General features: G+C 37.0%; 1 protein-coding gene across 5 annotated transcripts in view; it reads right to left on the reverse strand.

Annotated features, from left to right (window-relative positions):
• Positions 1 to 17,968, reverse strand: part of STXBP5 (syntaxin binding protein 5) — a 167,304-nt gene that overhangs the window by 81,100 nt on the left and 68,236 nt on the right. For all 5 annotated transcript variants that reach the window (XR_011535637.1, XR_011535636.1, XM_008539939.2 and 2 more), the window contains exons 8-9: positions 16,273 to 16,396; positions 4,507 to 4,585 (exon numbers count right to left, since the gene is read on the reverse strand). Coding sequence is in view for 3 of the 5 variants with exons in the window: in XM_008539939.2 (XP_008538161.1) it covers positions 4,507 to 4,585; positions 16,273 to 16,396 (203 nt within the window). In the remaining 2 variants the exon portion in view is untranslated. The remainder of the gene's footprint in view (positions 1 to 4,506; positions 4,586 to 16,272; positions 16,397 to 17,968) is intronic.

The following is a 17,968-nucleotide window of genomic DNA, read 5'->3' on the forward strand; positions in this document are numbered from 1 at the left end:
GATATTTTCAGAATCAGAGTATCACAAATGTACCCTGAGTTTTTATTGTAGTCTGTGTTTTTTCATATTCTTATATAGGTAATCCACCCACAGCTTTCAGTCCACATATAAAATTTAAGAAATCATCTTACTCACTAAACTACTTGAAAACAAACTCTGGCACCATGGTGGGGGGGTGGAATAAGCAAGCACAAAAGCCCAACAAGTTTATCTTTCATTAAAGACAAACTTAAATACATCACGTGCGTGGATATGTGTGCACAGCAGGTGTCATCGAACTACAGCCCACTGCTTATTTTTGTATGGCCTGCAAACCAAGAATGGTGTTTACATTTTTAAAGAGCTGGAAAAAATACACAAAAGACTATCTCCTGACACATGAAAATTATATGAAATTCAAATTTCAGTGTCCATAAATAAACTTTTATCGGAACACAGCTGCACGCATTCGTTTCTGAACTGTCTCTGGCTGCTTTGGGGTTACAACGGCAGAGCTAAGCAGTTGCAGCAGAGACCTGTAAGGCTTGCAAAGCCTAAAATATTTACTCTCTGGCCTTATACACCAAAGGTTCGCCATAGCATATGTTATGATGAAAGGGAATAAATTAACCTTTAGATGTGATTCTCCAAATGTGACTAAACTGCCATACTTAACTCTGGTAATACTCACTTTTAGTTCCCTACCAGAAAGGCTTCCCTCAAATCCAGTGATTCTTTGAATGGTGGTGTTTCTTAAGAGAAACTGACTTCTAATGCTCCACAGAGCAATACTCTACGGAGTTCAGCTGAGCACCTCTTGGAAAACCTGAACCCATCCAGAGCTGCATCCTGCTGAAAATTCGGCCCTGCCTACAACCTCCTATAAAATGAAAAGTGTAGAAGAGAAAAGGAACTTGAACTCATTAAACACCTCCCACGTGCAAACACATGGCATTATTTCTTTCAGGTCTTCACAACAATTCCATGAAGTGGGAATTACTGTCCCCGTTTCACTGAAATAGGGACGGGTTCAGTGAGGCTAAGCAATTTGCCAAAGACAACATAGCCAGTAAGTCGCAGAACTGGGATTGCCACCTAAGTCTGAGAGTGCAAAGCCTCAGCTATTTCCGCTAAATCAGAGGCTTTCAAATGTTATGAGCATGACTCATAGTAAGAAGTGCATTTCACCTCATGATACAGCACACAGATATGTAAATGCACACAATTGAACAAAAGTTTCCTGAACCAATGCTTAGCCTTAAAACGTGCAGTGTGCTCTAATTCCTATTCTACTCTATAAGTTAAAAATTGATGGTTACAACCAAAAAAAGTATTTTCCAATGATTCTCAATCTGCGGAAGAACATGAGTGAGGTTCTTTAGTTACTATGAAATCTGATCACACTTGCTACTTGCACATCGCTTTGTAAAAGGGAAATCAGAATAACGGCACTTTACAAGTCTGTCAGAGGTTATCAAATGCTGTTTTGAGACAAGTGATATGTGAGACAACTGGTTTAAAGAGCATGTTCCCAGTGCTTTATGTATGTTTGTTTCATCTTTATATAACTCTATGAGGTGGATACTATTATTATTCTCATCTTACAGATGGAGAAACAAGCACGGAAAGCTTAGCTGACCTGCCCAGGGTCGCACGAGTGAGCAGCCGAGGCAGGATTCAGACGCAGGGGACTGGCTCCAGAGTCCACGCTTCATCACTTTACTCATGTTCCAGTCGCTGCAGGACCTCACACCCAGGTCACAGCAGTTTTTCACAGAAACAACTTCGACAGAATTGACTTAGCATTTAACTTTGACTTTCTATTAAGAACTGGCCATGTAAAGAATACTTCCACATCTTTACTAAAAGTGCTATTAAAACGCTGTATTAATTATACTGTCACTGTTCTCTATGTAAGGGAAAATCTGGTCTCTCCTGGTGTAATAGAGGCTTTATTTTTTTAGAAAATAAAAGTTACAGAACACCTTGATCCCATTTTTTGTCAGTTTACCTTTGCCTGAGAATTAAATTACGCATTTATCATTAACATATAACAGCTAACTCTTCGTGGCTATGCTCTTCCATACGCCACCCTTTCTTCTTCGTCCTTACATTCAGCAGCACTATGCTAGGACAATTAGAAGTGAGACAGAGAGGTCCGTGGTTTCATGGAGCTAGAATATTTAACGGGGGAGGCATGCATTAAACAAGTAATTTCATTATTAATGACAGGTGTTAAGTTCTAGAAAGGAAAAACACAGCATGCTTTGAGAGTTTATTACTTGAGGATCCAATCTAGTCAACATGGCCAAGACATCCTAAAGGAGTGACGTTCACGCTGAGCTATGAGAGATGAGAGGGAATCCTCCTGCCTAGAATGATTTCTAGGTAAAGGGAAGACAATGCAGAAGATCCCGAGGAGGAAAGGATGCTCTTCTAACAAAATCTGGTTACTCGCCACCGGGAACTGGCAGAAGCCCTGCCCAAGACACTGCCAAGAACAGGAACGGGTGAGAGCTGCCGAGCTTACTACACGATGGGGCTGATCCGGCTCTAGATGGGAGGGTGGCGCAGCAGTTCTCAGAGTTGGCTACACACTGGAATTCTGAAAGGCCACGTGAAGGAAAGAGGCCAAGGAGTGAGAAAAAAGAAAAACTTTAATTTCCTGAATGTCCTACCCCAAGAGAAAAAGAAATTGGGAAGCTGGAGAAGACTGTTACGAGAGGGCGAGCCTACTGATCTTTTTAATGGTATCTACAAATGCATATGAAAGAGTCAGGCTTTTTTTTTTTTTTTTTTCCCACTTCTCATCTTATGAAAGGAAAAGTATTGCTGCCATCCTGAATGAACCGGGAATCATAAATATGACCATTATATAGGAGTGAAAAAGGGAACAGGTAGAGTACAGAGAGAAAAAAAAAATCCTCCCTGAGCCTTTGCTGCCAAACGAGATTTGTTAAAATGAATACAGAATTCAGATGACAATTAGTACTGATAATTTAAACGTTTAACAATTCATTTGAAGTTTTTTACAAACACAGGTTTCTTTCTGGTTCCCTGCCTTTTTTTTTTTTTTTTTTTTGCTACAATGCTTTTCCTATTTACATTCCTTTGCCATAGGACAAATATGGCAAATAAAAATCAATTGGTGGTAGGAGCTCTCCTAACAAAAAATAGGGGCAAGTATTTATAGAAAGTTTATTATGTACTAGGCAGTGTTGTGAAATGTTTTGAATACATGATTATCTCATTTAACGCATCACAACCATCTTTGACCTACTGTCACATTTATGTCATAAATGAGGAAGCTGAAGCACAAAGAAGTCCACTAACTCTGTGCCAAAGGTCACACACACAGTGAGGGATGCCACAGTCAGTTCAACAGATGCTATTCCTCTTGGAGTTCATCCAACCTACTGTCTGAACACAGTATATCTTCTGGATCCCAGAGGAAGCCTAAAGAGGATAAGGGAAAATAACAGCCATCTTATGATTCTTCAGCCCACTGTCATTTCTCAAATGAGAACAGGGCTGAGTTGAATTAGATGGGGAGAACAGATTAAAAAGGGAAGTACCCCAGCCATAACAACCAGTGGTTATAAACTGGTATACAAAAAAATACACCAATCGTTCTAAACTTTAGTGTGCATCAGAATCTCCTGTGGGTCTAGTTACAACACTGGGCTCCACCCACAGACAGTTTCTGATTCAGTATGTCTGGGGCGGAGTCTGAGAATTCGCATTTCTAACAAGTTCTCAGCGGATGTTGCTGGTCCAGGGACCACAATTTGAGAAGCCTGCACTATACATACCACATAAATTCACTCTCTTACAACGCTATAGTGAATAAAACCACACGCTTTTCCCGGGGAACTACAACAGAAATTAAAGGGCTCCTTCAGAGGTTAAAGAGATGGGGAATTTTCAAAGAAACATTTAAAAATTTTTTCATTTATTATATTTTTAAATATAACATTTGGTACATACAAAAATATGTGTAAAATATATAAATTGTAAAAGCCATATAATTCTCATACCTAATTCATACAGTGGCAATCAATGTCTTCAAACACAACTGACAAACTTCCTTTAATATTAAACTATTTATTTTTCTAATTGTCAAAGATGCTTATGAAATTTAACTTCTGAATACATAACATTCATAATTAACATATATAGTATAAATAGGTTAAACTTTGCCTTTTTTCTTCATTGCTTATTCCACAGTTTTCACTAGTGAATAAACACTATTGTTACTGAAGACTAATCTAACTGAACATATGAAGTTTGACAAAAAAATAACTCAAACTTTCCAAGATATATTGTAAAACTACTAAAGACAGAGAGAACACAAAGAAATGTTTCACCCCAAATTTACCAATTTTAGTTATTTTGTTAAATTAAGAGAGCACTACAGACCGGGCTACACCATTCTAACGTGGGATTTCAAAGCAATGATCACACAGCCTTCAGTGCTATTTGAGTAATTACAGACAATCAACATTGGCAACGAAGTTAAAATCTTACCCAGATCTAGTCGTTTTGAATTCCACCTTGAGGATAGGTTTGCACGGTTCTGGCTTCTTCCCATCCTTTAACTGTTTTCCTAAAATATATTTTCCTGCATTAAATTCTAAAATTCTAAGTTAATCTAAATTCTTACATTGATAGTTTATAAAATGAAAGTGAAATATAATGAAATCCACCACGAAACATTTTAAAGTGATTCTGAAAGAAGTACTTAATACAAAGTAAGATATTTAAAATAATCAATTAAGTTAATTGACATTCCATGCTAAAAGGTAACTAAAATCCATAACTTAGTAACATGTATGTGATAAAATTCTAGTAAGAAGTTGATAGTCTTCTCAATGTTCTTAACTGCAGGTAAGCAAAACAAAAGTTCAATTAGCTAAATTAATTCAAGTTTTAAAATAGCTTGATTCAAGAAAAATAAACCTAAATCATATTTTCACACAAGTGTGACAGGCTGCATAATTAAACCCTATGCTAATAAACCCATTTATATTTATTCCCCTAAAGTAAAACCCATCCCTTGTAACGTCCAAAAGACTGCTGAAATAAACCAACCTCTACAAAAGGTGTCAGAAACTCATACCGTCAAAGAATTTTGATTATTTAAAAAAAATGTTTTTTGATTTGTTACCTATTTCTACATGTTCATTGTAGAAACAACTCAGAAAAATATAAAGAAAATAAAACATGCATTTCCACTTCTTAGAGATCAGTCATTCTCAACATGGTACTGTTCCTGGGGACTGCAAACCCACACGCCCGCCCCAGCCCTTCTCGTCCTCTTTCCCAGCTTTCTCCCCCACAGGACCTCGCTCATTCTAGGACCCTGTATTTTATTTTGTTTCTTGTTTGCCTTACCAACAAGCAAGCAAATTCCATGAAAGCAAATGTTTTTAAGTGTGTATGTGTTTTCTGTTGCTGTATTCCTGGAGACACTGTTTGGCACAGAGTGGGCACTCACTAACTATTTAATGAGTGAATAAATTAATGATTTTTCCTTAGAATTAATTCTAGAAAAAGAATATCTGGGTAGAACTGTATTTCAGAAAGCTTGCACCAATTTGTATTTCCACCAACAGTGTAGGAGAGTATTTTGCTACATTCTTCCCCAACAATGCTATTTTTTTTTCTGATTTGATAAGTGGAAAAGGTATCTCATTTTAATTTGTACTGTTTTAATCCATAACTCTGAACATTCTTAGGCTTTTGGGTCATCTGTATTTCTTCTTTTAAAAAACAGCTTGTGTCCTTTACCCATGTTTGTATGTTATCTTCTTTATATTTAAAAGTAAATTTAATATTCAGAGGTCATTAATATTATGTCCGTTATATGTTGCAAATATTTTCCCCAGTGTCATTTGTGATTGAATACTCAGAAATTTTTAAAACCTGCACAGATGTATACATTTAAATAATCAAGTCTATGAGTCTTAATCATGTTTCCAGTTAAAAAAGCTTAAAATCTAAAATGCCAATCCTTCCAAAATCAATTTACAAATGTAATATAGTTAGAATTCCAACAGCGTTTCTTGGAATGGCTAAGAAACGAGGGAAGGAGACTGACTTCCAGAATGACAGTGAGAACCTCCGTGAACTCGCTCTCCCACAAAAATTGAAACACTAGTAAAGCAACTCAAGTTAACCACTCCAGACCTCTGGAAATTAACTGAAGCCACAAAACAAGCGGATCGTACAGTCTCCCCACAGAAACGACGAGACCTCGGTAAGATGGTAGACTGGGATGCTTCCATGGAGGGCTGTTCCCGGCCCCCTCACTTCCCAGCTTAGTGGCCAGTGGCCTCGAAAAGGCAATAATGTCAGCCATCAGAAAGGACTGAGTATTTTTGCAGTTCCATTAAAACCAGCTTCCCGAGAGCACAAGAGCTGTCTGTCCCAACTCGCAGCTCCCTGGAAACTCTATTCCCAAGGTGGTGTGGCCATTTCATCCGAGAGAGACCCCAGCTCAGGAGGGAAAAGGCCCTCCCTCCAGGGCATCGCAAAAACAGCAGCCATCTGCGGGCACCAGGCAGCTGCCTAAGGCTGTGGTTTCAGCTGAGGCGGATAAGAGCCAGGGCAGGAATGAGAAGAAAATTCTGAAGAACTAGACATACTCCTGGGATCTAAGAGTCTGCACAGCTGTGCAAGGCTGCGTGCATGCCCAGGGAGGACCTGCTGGGAAAGGAAAGGGCCCAGCCACTCATCTCTGGCTGACTTTGAGACCCTGAGCACACAGGAAGTAAAAAAAAAAAAAAAAGTAAAATGGTGGAAAGTAAAATGAGCTATAATATCTACTGCTGCCAGGAATGTCGGGAAAGAGCCACTGATCCGTGGCTGCTAGAATTGCGAAGGATACAGTCTTTTTGGAAAGCAGTGTAACAGCATTTACTACAAACAGAAATACCTAAAACCCTTTGAGGAGAAACAATTTTACTCTTGAGCATTTGTATATAGAAGCAAAAGGACCAATTCCTATTGAATAGGTACAGGAAGGTAACAGCAACATAATTTGTAGTGATCAAGAACGGAAAATAAAGTGAATGTCCATTAATTTGAAAAGGCTGAATAAATTGTGAAACAATCTATTACCTTACCATTAAAATGAAGGAATTAGAGCCATGCCAGGTGACACAGAGAGATCTTCCTAAAGCACAGGGGATTAAGCACAGTGGAAAAGCAAGATGGAAAAAAAAGACTAATAGAAATGGGGCTGGCCCAGCAGTATAGTGGTTGAGTTTGGTGGCCGGGGGTTCGCCAGTTCAGATCCCAGGTGTGGACCTACACACCGCTCATCAAGCCATGCTGTGGTAGGTGTCCCACATATAAAGTAGAGGAAGATGGGAATGGATGTTAGCTCAGGGCCAATCTTCCTCAGCAAAAAAGAGGAGCATTGGCAGCAGATGTAAGCTCAGGGCTAATCTTCCTCGAAAAACAACAACAACAAAGACTAACAGAATTCTATTTTATGTAAAACAATGACCAAAAAAATCTCCTAAGTTTATCTATGTGTGTAGGGATATATATGGTTTTAGAAATATATATATATATATTTTGGAAGAACACCTGTACGATTTTTGACATAGCTTACCTGGTGGGGCACAAAAGGGGACTGGGCTGCTGACGTGGGGGAAGGCTGAGGGAGAAGGGACTGATCCCATTTATGTATGATGACACACACATGTGTATGGATATGTATAAAAAGCCAGCAGTCTTTTTTGTCATTCTCCTCTTTGGTTCCATGGTTAGGAAGTTCTTCTCCACAGCAAAATCATTTCAAAAGATTTTTTTTTTTTGCAATTTCTTGCAATTGCACTATAGTATCATTTATTACATTTAATTATTTTCTGAAATCTATTTTGGTACAAAGAAGGTATTTTTCTTCTAATAATTTCAGCACTATTTTAATAGTTTTACTGAGCGATAACTGCCAGACAATAAAGTGCACACACATACTTAACGTGTACAGCCTGACGAATTGTGATATAGGAATGCACCTGCCAGCGCTATTTATGGAACCATCATAACTTCCCCCACTGATATGAAGTCACCTTTATTACATTAAATTTTTATAAATACACACCTGTCAAGTGGTATGACAGTAACTAATCCTGCCTTAAAGTCCTGGGGGATCGCCTCTTCCTCTCTGTATGCAGACAGCAGAATCCTGAACCTCCAGCCTCCCAATTTACAAGACCCAAGAAGTGCCGGGTAAGAGAGGGAAGCAGAACAGCAGGCCAAGAGACCGCAAAGGACTGCCCGGGGGAGGAGACTGGTTTGTTGAGGTGGGAGAGGGAATTGAGGGAAAAAGGAAGGTATAGAAAAAAGGAGGCTTAAATCTGAAAAGTAGACCCTCGAGCAGTGCGAGGAACAAAGTAAGAATTTCAACCTGTTCAGAGAAACACGATCTTTTAGCGAGGAATTTCCATATCTGCTTTGAAGAAGGCCAGCATCAGCCCTGGATCCATCTTCTACACCCAAGGCTCTGATTGAGAGCGTCAGACTGATGTAATTTGGGCTTATAGATGCAAATTTTACATTTATTCTCAAAAATTATTTTGTTGTATGCATTTTGTTTTATGAAGTAAAACAATTTTTCAGATATAACTTCATTTGACTTATTTCGATATTCACCACCAATCTTTCAGTGGCTGGAACCATTTTAAGAGCATCGGGTAATGTATTTACTGAACCTTTCCAAGTCTGAGCTTCTATATCTTGTATAAAACCTGGCTAGGTACAAAGTTCTTAACTTTTGCTTTGCTCAATAGTCTTGATATTGCTCTACTGTATCTAGCACTTAAACTTAGAATAAAGTTTAAAGCCGATCTGATTTTTATTTCTTTATAAGTAAACTTTTTTTCCACCGCATGCAAGGATGCTAACAGAGTAGTTTCATTATCTCTGTAAATCACAAATGCTGCAGTTTTTATAGTGATCTTTCCTCATTAACCTTGCTTGGAAATTACTGAGTCCTTTTGATCTGCGTACTCTGATCATTTTTCAACTCAGGTTTTTAAAATTACGTCACCAACTATTGCTTGGGTTCCAGAAAGGTTAATTTATTCAAGTGTAATCCTAGACTAACCATTTTCTAAACTGAATCAAGCAATAAGGCGCTAGCTAAGATTCCATACAGCACACGTAAGTCAAAGGATGCTTAAAGGATCGCTGGATTTCACCACTAGGTGTCACTTTTCTCCTTACTCGCTATGCCACCTGAGTAGCAAAAACCTGTGCTAGTTTTTTCAACTACCTGTGAACTGCCTTGATATGTCGTTGAAAAGATCTGGTTAATTATAAAACTTGACTTAATAAATCAGGTAAACCTCCATGTCACATCCGATTTCTTCTGTCTCTTATTATGACTTGCTCCCTATAAGCCACTTGGCCACAATGAACTTGGTTAAGTCTTGGTGAATCTAATTCCAGAATTTTATGTATGTACGTCCATTTCTTCCCATTTGCCGTCACAAGTGAAATCTTCACTATTTATTGTTTACAACGGCTTTCTAACTGGCCCTCCTCTTCTGTGCCTAGCTCCACTGACGCAATACCATCAGAGTAGTATTTCCAGAATATAAATGTTGTTTCTTATGTAAATCATTTACTACATCTCCATCATGAAGTCCAGACTCGTTAGCATAGTATGATGTATAAGTACTCTTGCTTCCATACACGGTTGTGTCTTCACTTCCTGCTACCTGCCCAAAGGAATTTTAAATGCTGGTCATATTAACTATTAACAGTTTTCCAAGATTACCTGCTTTGGATTATGTCTTTGTATCTTCTGACTAAAATAACCTTGCTCTGCTCTTTCCTATCTCATAACATCCCATTCATCCTTTAAGACCAAGCTCATATAACCTAAATTTGTGAAATCTTCCTACACCCTTCATCCAAAAACATACCCACTACTTCTGTTTCCACATCATCCTATGCATGCCTTTATCAGCACTCGTCATACGCATTCTAGTTATCAGTTTATAGATCGTTTTCATTCACTGGACTATGAGTTCTCCAAGTGCATCATATTTCCAGTATTTCATCTCTGGTGTACAGGAGGCGCTCAATAAATGTCTGTTGAATGAATGAATGAAGATACATTAAAAAAATGAGTGAGGATCATTGACAAAAACAAGTGCTTCCTTAGTTTTTAATTTTGCCATTTAGAATGGAGAACGTATATTCTAACTGATACAGTTGTCACACAGCAGTGATGTTCTCAGCCTAGAGCTGGCCATCTAGCATGGCAGCCATCACTCCCACATGGCCATTGGGTGCTGAAATGGGGCTAGACCAAGTTTAGATTTGTTATAATATAAAATACACAACAGAGTTCAAAGAGTACAAAGAAAGAATGTGAAATATCTTAATTTTGTATGTTGATATTTTGCATATTTTGGGTTAAATAACATTTTAAAATTAATTTTACTTTTTTCACTGTCCTTAGTATAGTTACTAGTAAATTTAAAACTACACATGTAGCTCACATTATATTTCTATTGAACAGCGATGCTCTAGAAATTAAAGTGATTCAAACTGGCAAATCGCATTGTTAACAACACTCGTCTGAAATGGGGAGAGGGTTCTTTCCTTAATGAGTATGGAGATAGTTAATTCACAGCTGAACTGAAGACAGCTGGACATCTGCTTTTTGACTCTTGGCCAAGGGCAATGGGATTTATGATGTGCTTGTTCAAGGTCCAAAACTCCCCTAGTGACTCCCAGGGTAGCAGTTTTACTGATGGTTGGCAAGTGGCCTAACTGGTTTGGCAAGACTGGCTTGATCATTTCAAGGGCCTCCCTGAGAGTTTCTGAGTTCCTCAGAAGCCAGATCTCGGTGGGTGGAGCTGGAGACTCAGCACAATCCTTGCGCGCACTTCAGCACCTGCGGGAGCCCGCATATGGGATGTCGCTCAGAATGCTGACCCGCATTCTCTTTCTCCCGCTGCACCACATCCTTTGCCTTTAAATAAAAGCCTTATCTGAGTATGTTCTGTGGAGTCCAGTAAGTCCTTTCAAATACATAAACTGGGGAAAACCTCATAATGAACTATTTAAACAACTGCAGTATGGTTTTACTATTTATTGAATGTTTCATGCTTCAGCTGAATCTTAAAAGTAGATTAATCAAGTTTTTTGTATGTCACATCCTTAAAATATTACATTAAGCTGACTTTTACTTATGTGAACTTTGATTTTATTTTTCCTTCAGTGACCCTTAATAGAATAAAAGTTCCCTAATCTTGGTTTATTCCTTGATAAGTGGATTGATTGTACTTATAAGTAAGCTCCAGAAACTAAATTTTAAAATGTCATTTCCTATAATGAACACCTATTGATTTTGACCGTCTATCATCTCCATTTCCTTTGAGAATAATCTGATTCTGGTGAAGATAACAATCTCTCTCTCTCTCTCTCTCTCTCTCTCTCTCCACACACACACACACACACACACACACACACACACGTAGGGTTACAGGGGAGACCCTGCAGGGCCCTGGGCCAGCAAATCACTTAACCATGAGGATTGCTTAAGGGTAAGTATGTGATCCATGCCAGGACTATCAAAGTTCTTCCTTCCTAAATAATGAAACTCTACCTGCCATAGGAGAGAAAGAGGCCAAAACAGAGAGAGAAGCAGAGCTCACTCCCCAGGCTTACCATACAGAAATACAGAATGTGCGGTCCATCAAGATGAAACGACTTTGCACAGTCAACAGATGGAACAAACCCTGCTTAATTTCCCTATGTTCCCAAAACTCTATACCTTAAAAATCACTTTGTTCAATCCTGCCATTTTACATACGATAAAACTAAGTCCCAGGGAAGAGTAATTATCTCCACAAAGTATTTCACATACAGCAAAGCTAGAATTACATTCCGGGTTGTCGGATTGCCAGGGAAATTCATAAAAACTAGATTAAAGGGAGCTATCAATTTTGTTTGTTTTAGTCAGAAATTACCTCTTGAGTAATTTCAGACACACAAATGAAGACTTTCTGAAAAAATATAATTATAAACCATCTTGATATGCATAGTAAATTATTCAGTATTATATCACAAAATTATTCTCCTTTGCTGGCCATCTTATCATCACTATCTAGATAACTACTATGCCCCTCAGGGTAAGAGTCTACCATCAAACACCGTGAGCAGGAAAGAGGCCATCCGAGGGAAGACTGAGCATAGACAACAAATCTGGAGAACTGCCTCCTAATTCAATTACAGTCCAAGCGCCAGGCCATCACTTCTCAGAGCACATTCCATGGAACACTGGGGAACCACAAGATGTTCTGAGAACAAACAATGCTAAAGGCAAATAAGTTTGGGAAAGCCACATTAAATAAATGAATATATAAACCAATATAAATAACAATACATATATGCATATATATCCTCCTTCTTAGAGATTCATGGTATATATTAAAGGTTAAGAAGTCTTGCAGTGAAGACAATGTTCAACTTTAAGTCAGCATTTCCAAAACTTTGACCCTAACAATTTTTCACCAAACAACTCATTAAGAAAAACTAGTATTGTGAAATGTATTTTGGGGAACACTACTCTAATCTAAAAATCTTTTGGTCCTATCCTACCAGGTAAATAACGTACCCAGATTTACATTTACTATAATTGCATATGTACAGCACATCACAATGTCCAGGTACTTCCACTTCCACTTTGCTCATTTGATGCAGGCCACAGAACAGTGCCCATCACATGGTAGACCCACTATTTGTTGAATGAATAAACAAAAATAGTCCCCACAACAACCATGTGAGAAGACTAGAGTAAATTTAATTATCATCTCTACAGAGGAGAACGCTGAGGTTCAGAAATGTTAACCAACTTCTTAAAGGTCACAGAGCCAGAAACAATGGACCCAGGGCTTGACTACAAGTCTGGCTTCAAAATCCCGTTAGTCTGATGGAGTATTAACGTCTTCTGAACAGATTCTTCAAGGACGTCTTAAGCTATTCTTAGGAGTAAACATTAAAATAAAGTGCCGGTAGGAGTCTTAAAGTAAAATCAGTTCCTGCCTATTGAGGTAATACTTATAAACGTTTTTTTAAGAATAAGATACTTAAACAACCATTAGATGCCTATTGAGGTAATACTTATAAACGTTTTTTTAAGAATAAGATACTTAAACAACCATTAGATGGGTTTAAATATGAAAAAATCCAAAATGGGCAAAATTTTAAAAGTCTAGTACATTTAAAGTAATTTGCTGTAACTGCTAAAAAGTAAGAGCAAGAGACCATAACAGAAGACAGTAATAAGAAAAAACCCTAAATTTCAACACATCAAAGCAGACATTTAGTATCCTGAAAATTATATACCATGAATATGGTACATATGGAATATATGATAACTTGTTATGGTATGGAAAACACTTTTTTTGTACTTTAATGTATAAAAATGCATTTAGTTTGCCACTGAGCTCAGCTACCAACATAAATTCAACTTTGGTAGATCACCTGCCACTAGCAGTAAGCAGTAAACATTACTACTGGTGAAAATAATGCATATTTTATAAATAACGACTACTTCTGATCATCTACAGTTTTAGACTGCTCTATTGTGCAACAAATACCATCTTACTTTTTAACATCTGCCACAGAAAAAATTTATTTACATTTTGTTTGGATTCTAATTTTGGGAAAAAAACGTTAAATCAAATATTCTTCATCTTGTTTCTTTAAAAATAATTGTAGCTAGTGATCCTCTTTTGCTAAGATACCACAAACTCTGTAGAAACTTATTTCTGCCACTTATAAAAGTCTGCTCTCAAGGATCTAGGTTTTCAACATAAAAAAAGATCAAGATTAAACAGAAAATCACCATTTGGCAACCATCACAGCAATAATTAATCCAGCCAACAAACATCAAAAGATGCTAAAACCAGAGGGTCAAAGCTGGATAGGGAACAGTTTGATTTATAGTCTCAAAGTACTTCCTTCAGATCAAAATATTTGGTGATTACAGATACAAATCAAAAATACTTATTAATTTCAAAGGGAAAAGAGTAAAGTTATAATGGAGAGACCCAGCAGACAGCAGCTTAATCAAGGAATTAAGGCATGAGACATCACCCATATAGGACAAATCAAACACAGGCTCCACCTGAGAGGAGGCAAAAGGAACTCATCAATCCTTTGGGGATATTCCTGAAGAAAATGTGCAACCTGAATCTAATCATGAAAAAACATCAGATAAAACCATACGGAGGCACATTTTAAACATAACTGACCTACAATCTTCAAAATTGTCAGTTATAAAAGTCAAGAAAAGGCCCAAGAACCATCCCAGTTTGAAAGAGACTGAAGAAACCTGACAACCACATCTAATCTCCATACAGACCTTCAGAGAAAAGGCAAAACCTGGTGACACAGGAGAATGCCCTTGTTAATAAGAAACAGATACTGGAACATTTTGGGGTGACTGGATGGTATGTCAACAACTTACTCTCAAATGGTTCAAAAGAAAAAACTCTTTGTACTATTCTTAGGAAAAAAGATAAAACTTCAGGTGAACTTAAAACCACAAAACCAATAGCATATATTTCTACCGTCTTCAATACTAGTTTCATTTCTTCTGGATTTGAAATGAAAGGTTTTTAAACGAATCATCTACTTTTTTAGTGTTCTGGATTCCTCGGTTCCAGTGGGGTTGGGAGATCCTAAAATTTATGAAAATTCTCAGGCGTACCACTAAGATTAGGGATCTAGCCACTAACAGAAGGAAGATCGAAAATATATTAAGAAAAAGACTGGAACCTAGTATCCTAAGGGCTATCCTCTGGATGCACGCATAATTAGATCTGTAGCAAATTTAAAATAAGTGCTTTTCCAGAAGATGACCGCTACCACAAAGCAGTGGTAAAATATACCAAAATATGTGGCTTCAAGAATGGTTACTTTTACCAGAAACAAACAAGTCTGAAAACCCATACTGCCCGAGACAGATAAATTTTTAATTTTACTGTTTCCTTAATTTCTACATTGCAATAATTCAGAATGTACCGACTTTTTAAAAAAGCGGGCAAGCATATTTTAAAGCAAACAATGAAACATTCACAATAGTACAAGGATACTCTTCAATATGTTACCAATTTAAAGAACAGTTCCTTTAATTTCCCTAAATTTGCTGGTTAAGAATCTCTTACGGTAGAGCTGGAGAATGCAGATTAATAAAAAAAAAAAAAAGTACATTCATTTTTCCAAATGAATTTGGCTTCATCCAAAACACAAAGAAGTCCTTTATAATCTGTTCATAAACACCCTACTAAAACCTTCTTTGTAGGTTTTGTAAACATACTTGTGCAGAAAAGAGTTAACATAGCAGGCTTGAGCCTGTTTTCCCTAGAAAGGTCGGCCTCCAAGGTCAGTTCTTGGTTGGCATCTGGTAAATTGGCTTTCGAGACCCTTCCACAATTCCCAGACTGATAAGGATGGCACACTGTGCCTAAGCTGTTTGTACAAACAGTACAGTTTATGATGAATCCCTGCTTTTCCTCTGGGCATCTGAAATTTTGGAACGTGCTAAAGCAGAGGGTGTCTACGGACTTATGCCAATAAAATCTCTGGGCTCCTGGGCTCAGGTGAGCTTCCCTGGTGGACACCATGTCACACATGCTGGCAATAACTCATTGCTGGAGGAAGTAAGCACGTGCTGGCAGACTCCCCGGGCAGAGGACTCTTGGCAGCTTGTGCCTGGCTTCCTCCAGACTTCACCCCATGTGCCTTTTCCCTTTGCTGATTTTGCTTTGCATCCTTTTGCTCAGTTCTGTGAATCCTCCTAGTGAATCATCAAACTTGGGGTGATCTTAGGGACCCTTGACACTACATTTTAATGCATAAAATTACTTTCTATAGAGTTCTGAGTGTTTCAATACACGGTCATATATACATTAGCAACTTGCAATTGATAACTTTAAGATGACAAAAGCCTAAAGTCCTATATCGCTCATAAAATTATTTACCTTTTTGACTACTGGAGAAACAATACTCAAAAAGATACTGTAACAGTCGTTTTCTCAAAGTTCAAATTTGCAATTTCAACTACAAATATAGTTAATTTGAGATTTTATTACCTGGTTATCGCATACTATTTCTATATGTGTAATTATTTTTAATTCCCTCAAAATGAAAGAAAACTCATCTTTATCCTCAAAAACAAACAAATCCAAATGCAAACTCCTGACAGTTTACTGTCCCTCACAATTCGGATGGTATTTAAAAGGGATGCATTCTTACCATGTGGAGCGATTGTCTGTACCGGCTTAGCGGAGGACCTCACGTTCCATATGGTCAAGGTGCCATCCGAATGACTGCAGATGAACTGTTTCCCTTCGTGATGCCAGGCAGCAGAGTGGATGGCCTAGAGAAGATGGGGAAGAGTCCCATTTTTAAAAACAAAAAGCAACTTAAACACAAAGCTATCCATAATTCGTGTTGTAATTAATTTTCACTTTAAACTTTTTCATATTTCCCAAGCTGAAGTCAATATTTTAACTTGGCATTCCCACAATAATTTAGCCCTCTTGCAATACAAATGAGATTTAATTTGGTATTGACACTATTTTAATTCTTTTAACTTACTCCTTAAGCCAACATAAGGATGATACAATAGCCATATATGCATTATTGACAAGTTCAGGAAAACAAAATGTATTCTTATAGTTTCTTAGAATAAACCATACCTAAACATAAATTACTAAGTAATTACAACCAATATCCCCTCAAAAAAAATAGTTGCTTTGACAGATCAGAACAAATTTTAAACATTAAATAAAATTATAAGAAGATAAAAATGTAGATTTAAGATCAATTAAATTAAAAATTAAGATAAATTACAAATATCTCAGATTGAGCTTTCAAAACATGCTATCAATTTCTCAAGTAATTATTCAGGTGATTTTTAAAATCTGAAGGGACTCTCTTTTGACTAGAAATTTACTTTATACCGCTGCACCTCTTAAAAGCTATCTGAGAATATTTTTATATGACCAAAGTACATTACCCTCCAATTTTTTTGTTCTAATATTTTCTGTTCGTAAAAATTTTTTAAAAAAATCACTCTCCTAGGTCCTCTTTAAATTACGTCTTTTCAACTTAAGCTGATACACTTCTAGTTCTTAACGGTCAGCTGACTGTAAAAGCTGCCCTATGGGAGCATCAGGATGCAGAGCGCAGCACAAAACCACGCAACTGAAACTTGCAAGTTCAAGTACGCAGTCAACATTTACTATCACCTCGTTCAATGGCCATTCATTTGGGTTCCTCATATGCTTATAAGTTTAAGTTAAATAAAACAATATTATGGATCATATTTTAAAATTTAAATTACGATGGATAAAGACCATCAGCTGCATTTCTCAATGCCAAGACTACACAATGTTTTAGGTTCAAAGTATCTCTAATAAAATTCTAAATAAAATCTTAAAACAGTAATAACCTTAATCCAAAATATACATATGACATTCTACAAACTCAATCTTAAAATAAGCAATCCTTTAGTAACCTTAACAGACGAAATTATTCCTGCAAAATACGAGTAGTGTTAAGTAGCTATACACAAAGCTATTTATATTTTTCAAAAGTGATAAAGGAAGGACAAGAGAAATCTACAGTGTTGTCTGGAATCTATAAATAAAAACATTCTGATCTTATCATATGTAAAAGTGTATATCATATACATAAATATATATCATAGAGAACTAATATTTCTACTTTGCTTAAAAAATACATCTTTGTTTAAAAGCATCTTTTACTCCTAAGATACTATTAAACTGTTAAGCCTTCCAAAAATAAAATATTAATTATAGGGACCAGTTGTTCACCACTATTCTGAATAACAAAGCGAAACCAATAACACAAAAACTCCATAAAAGAAACAATCAAATATAAACTTTTACATGCAATAAACATGCACAATTTTTTCTTAGTTCTG

This window comes from Equus przewalskii, chromosome 32, assembly GCF_037783145.1.
Source record: "Equus przewalskii isolate Varuska chromosome 32, EquPr2, whole genome shotgun sequence".
NCBI lineage: Eukaryota > Metazoa > Chordata > Mammalia > Perissodactyla > Equidae > Equus > Equus przewalskii.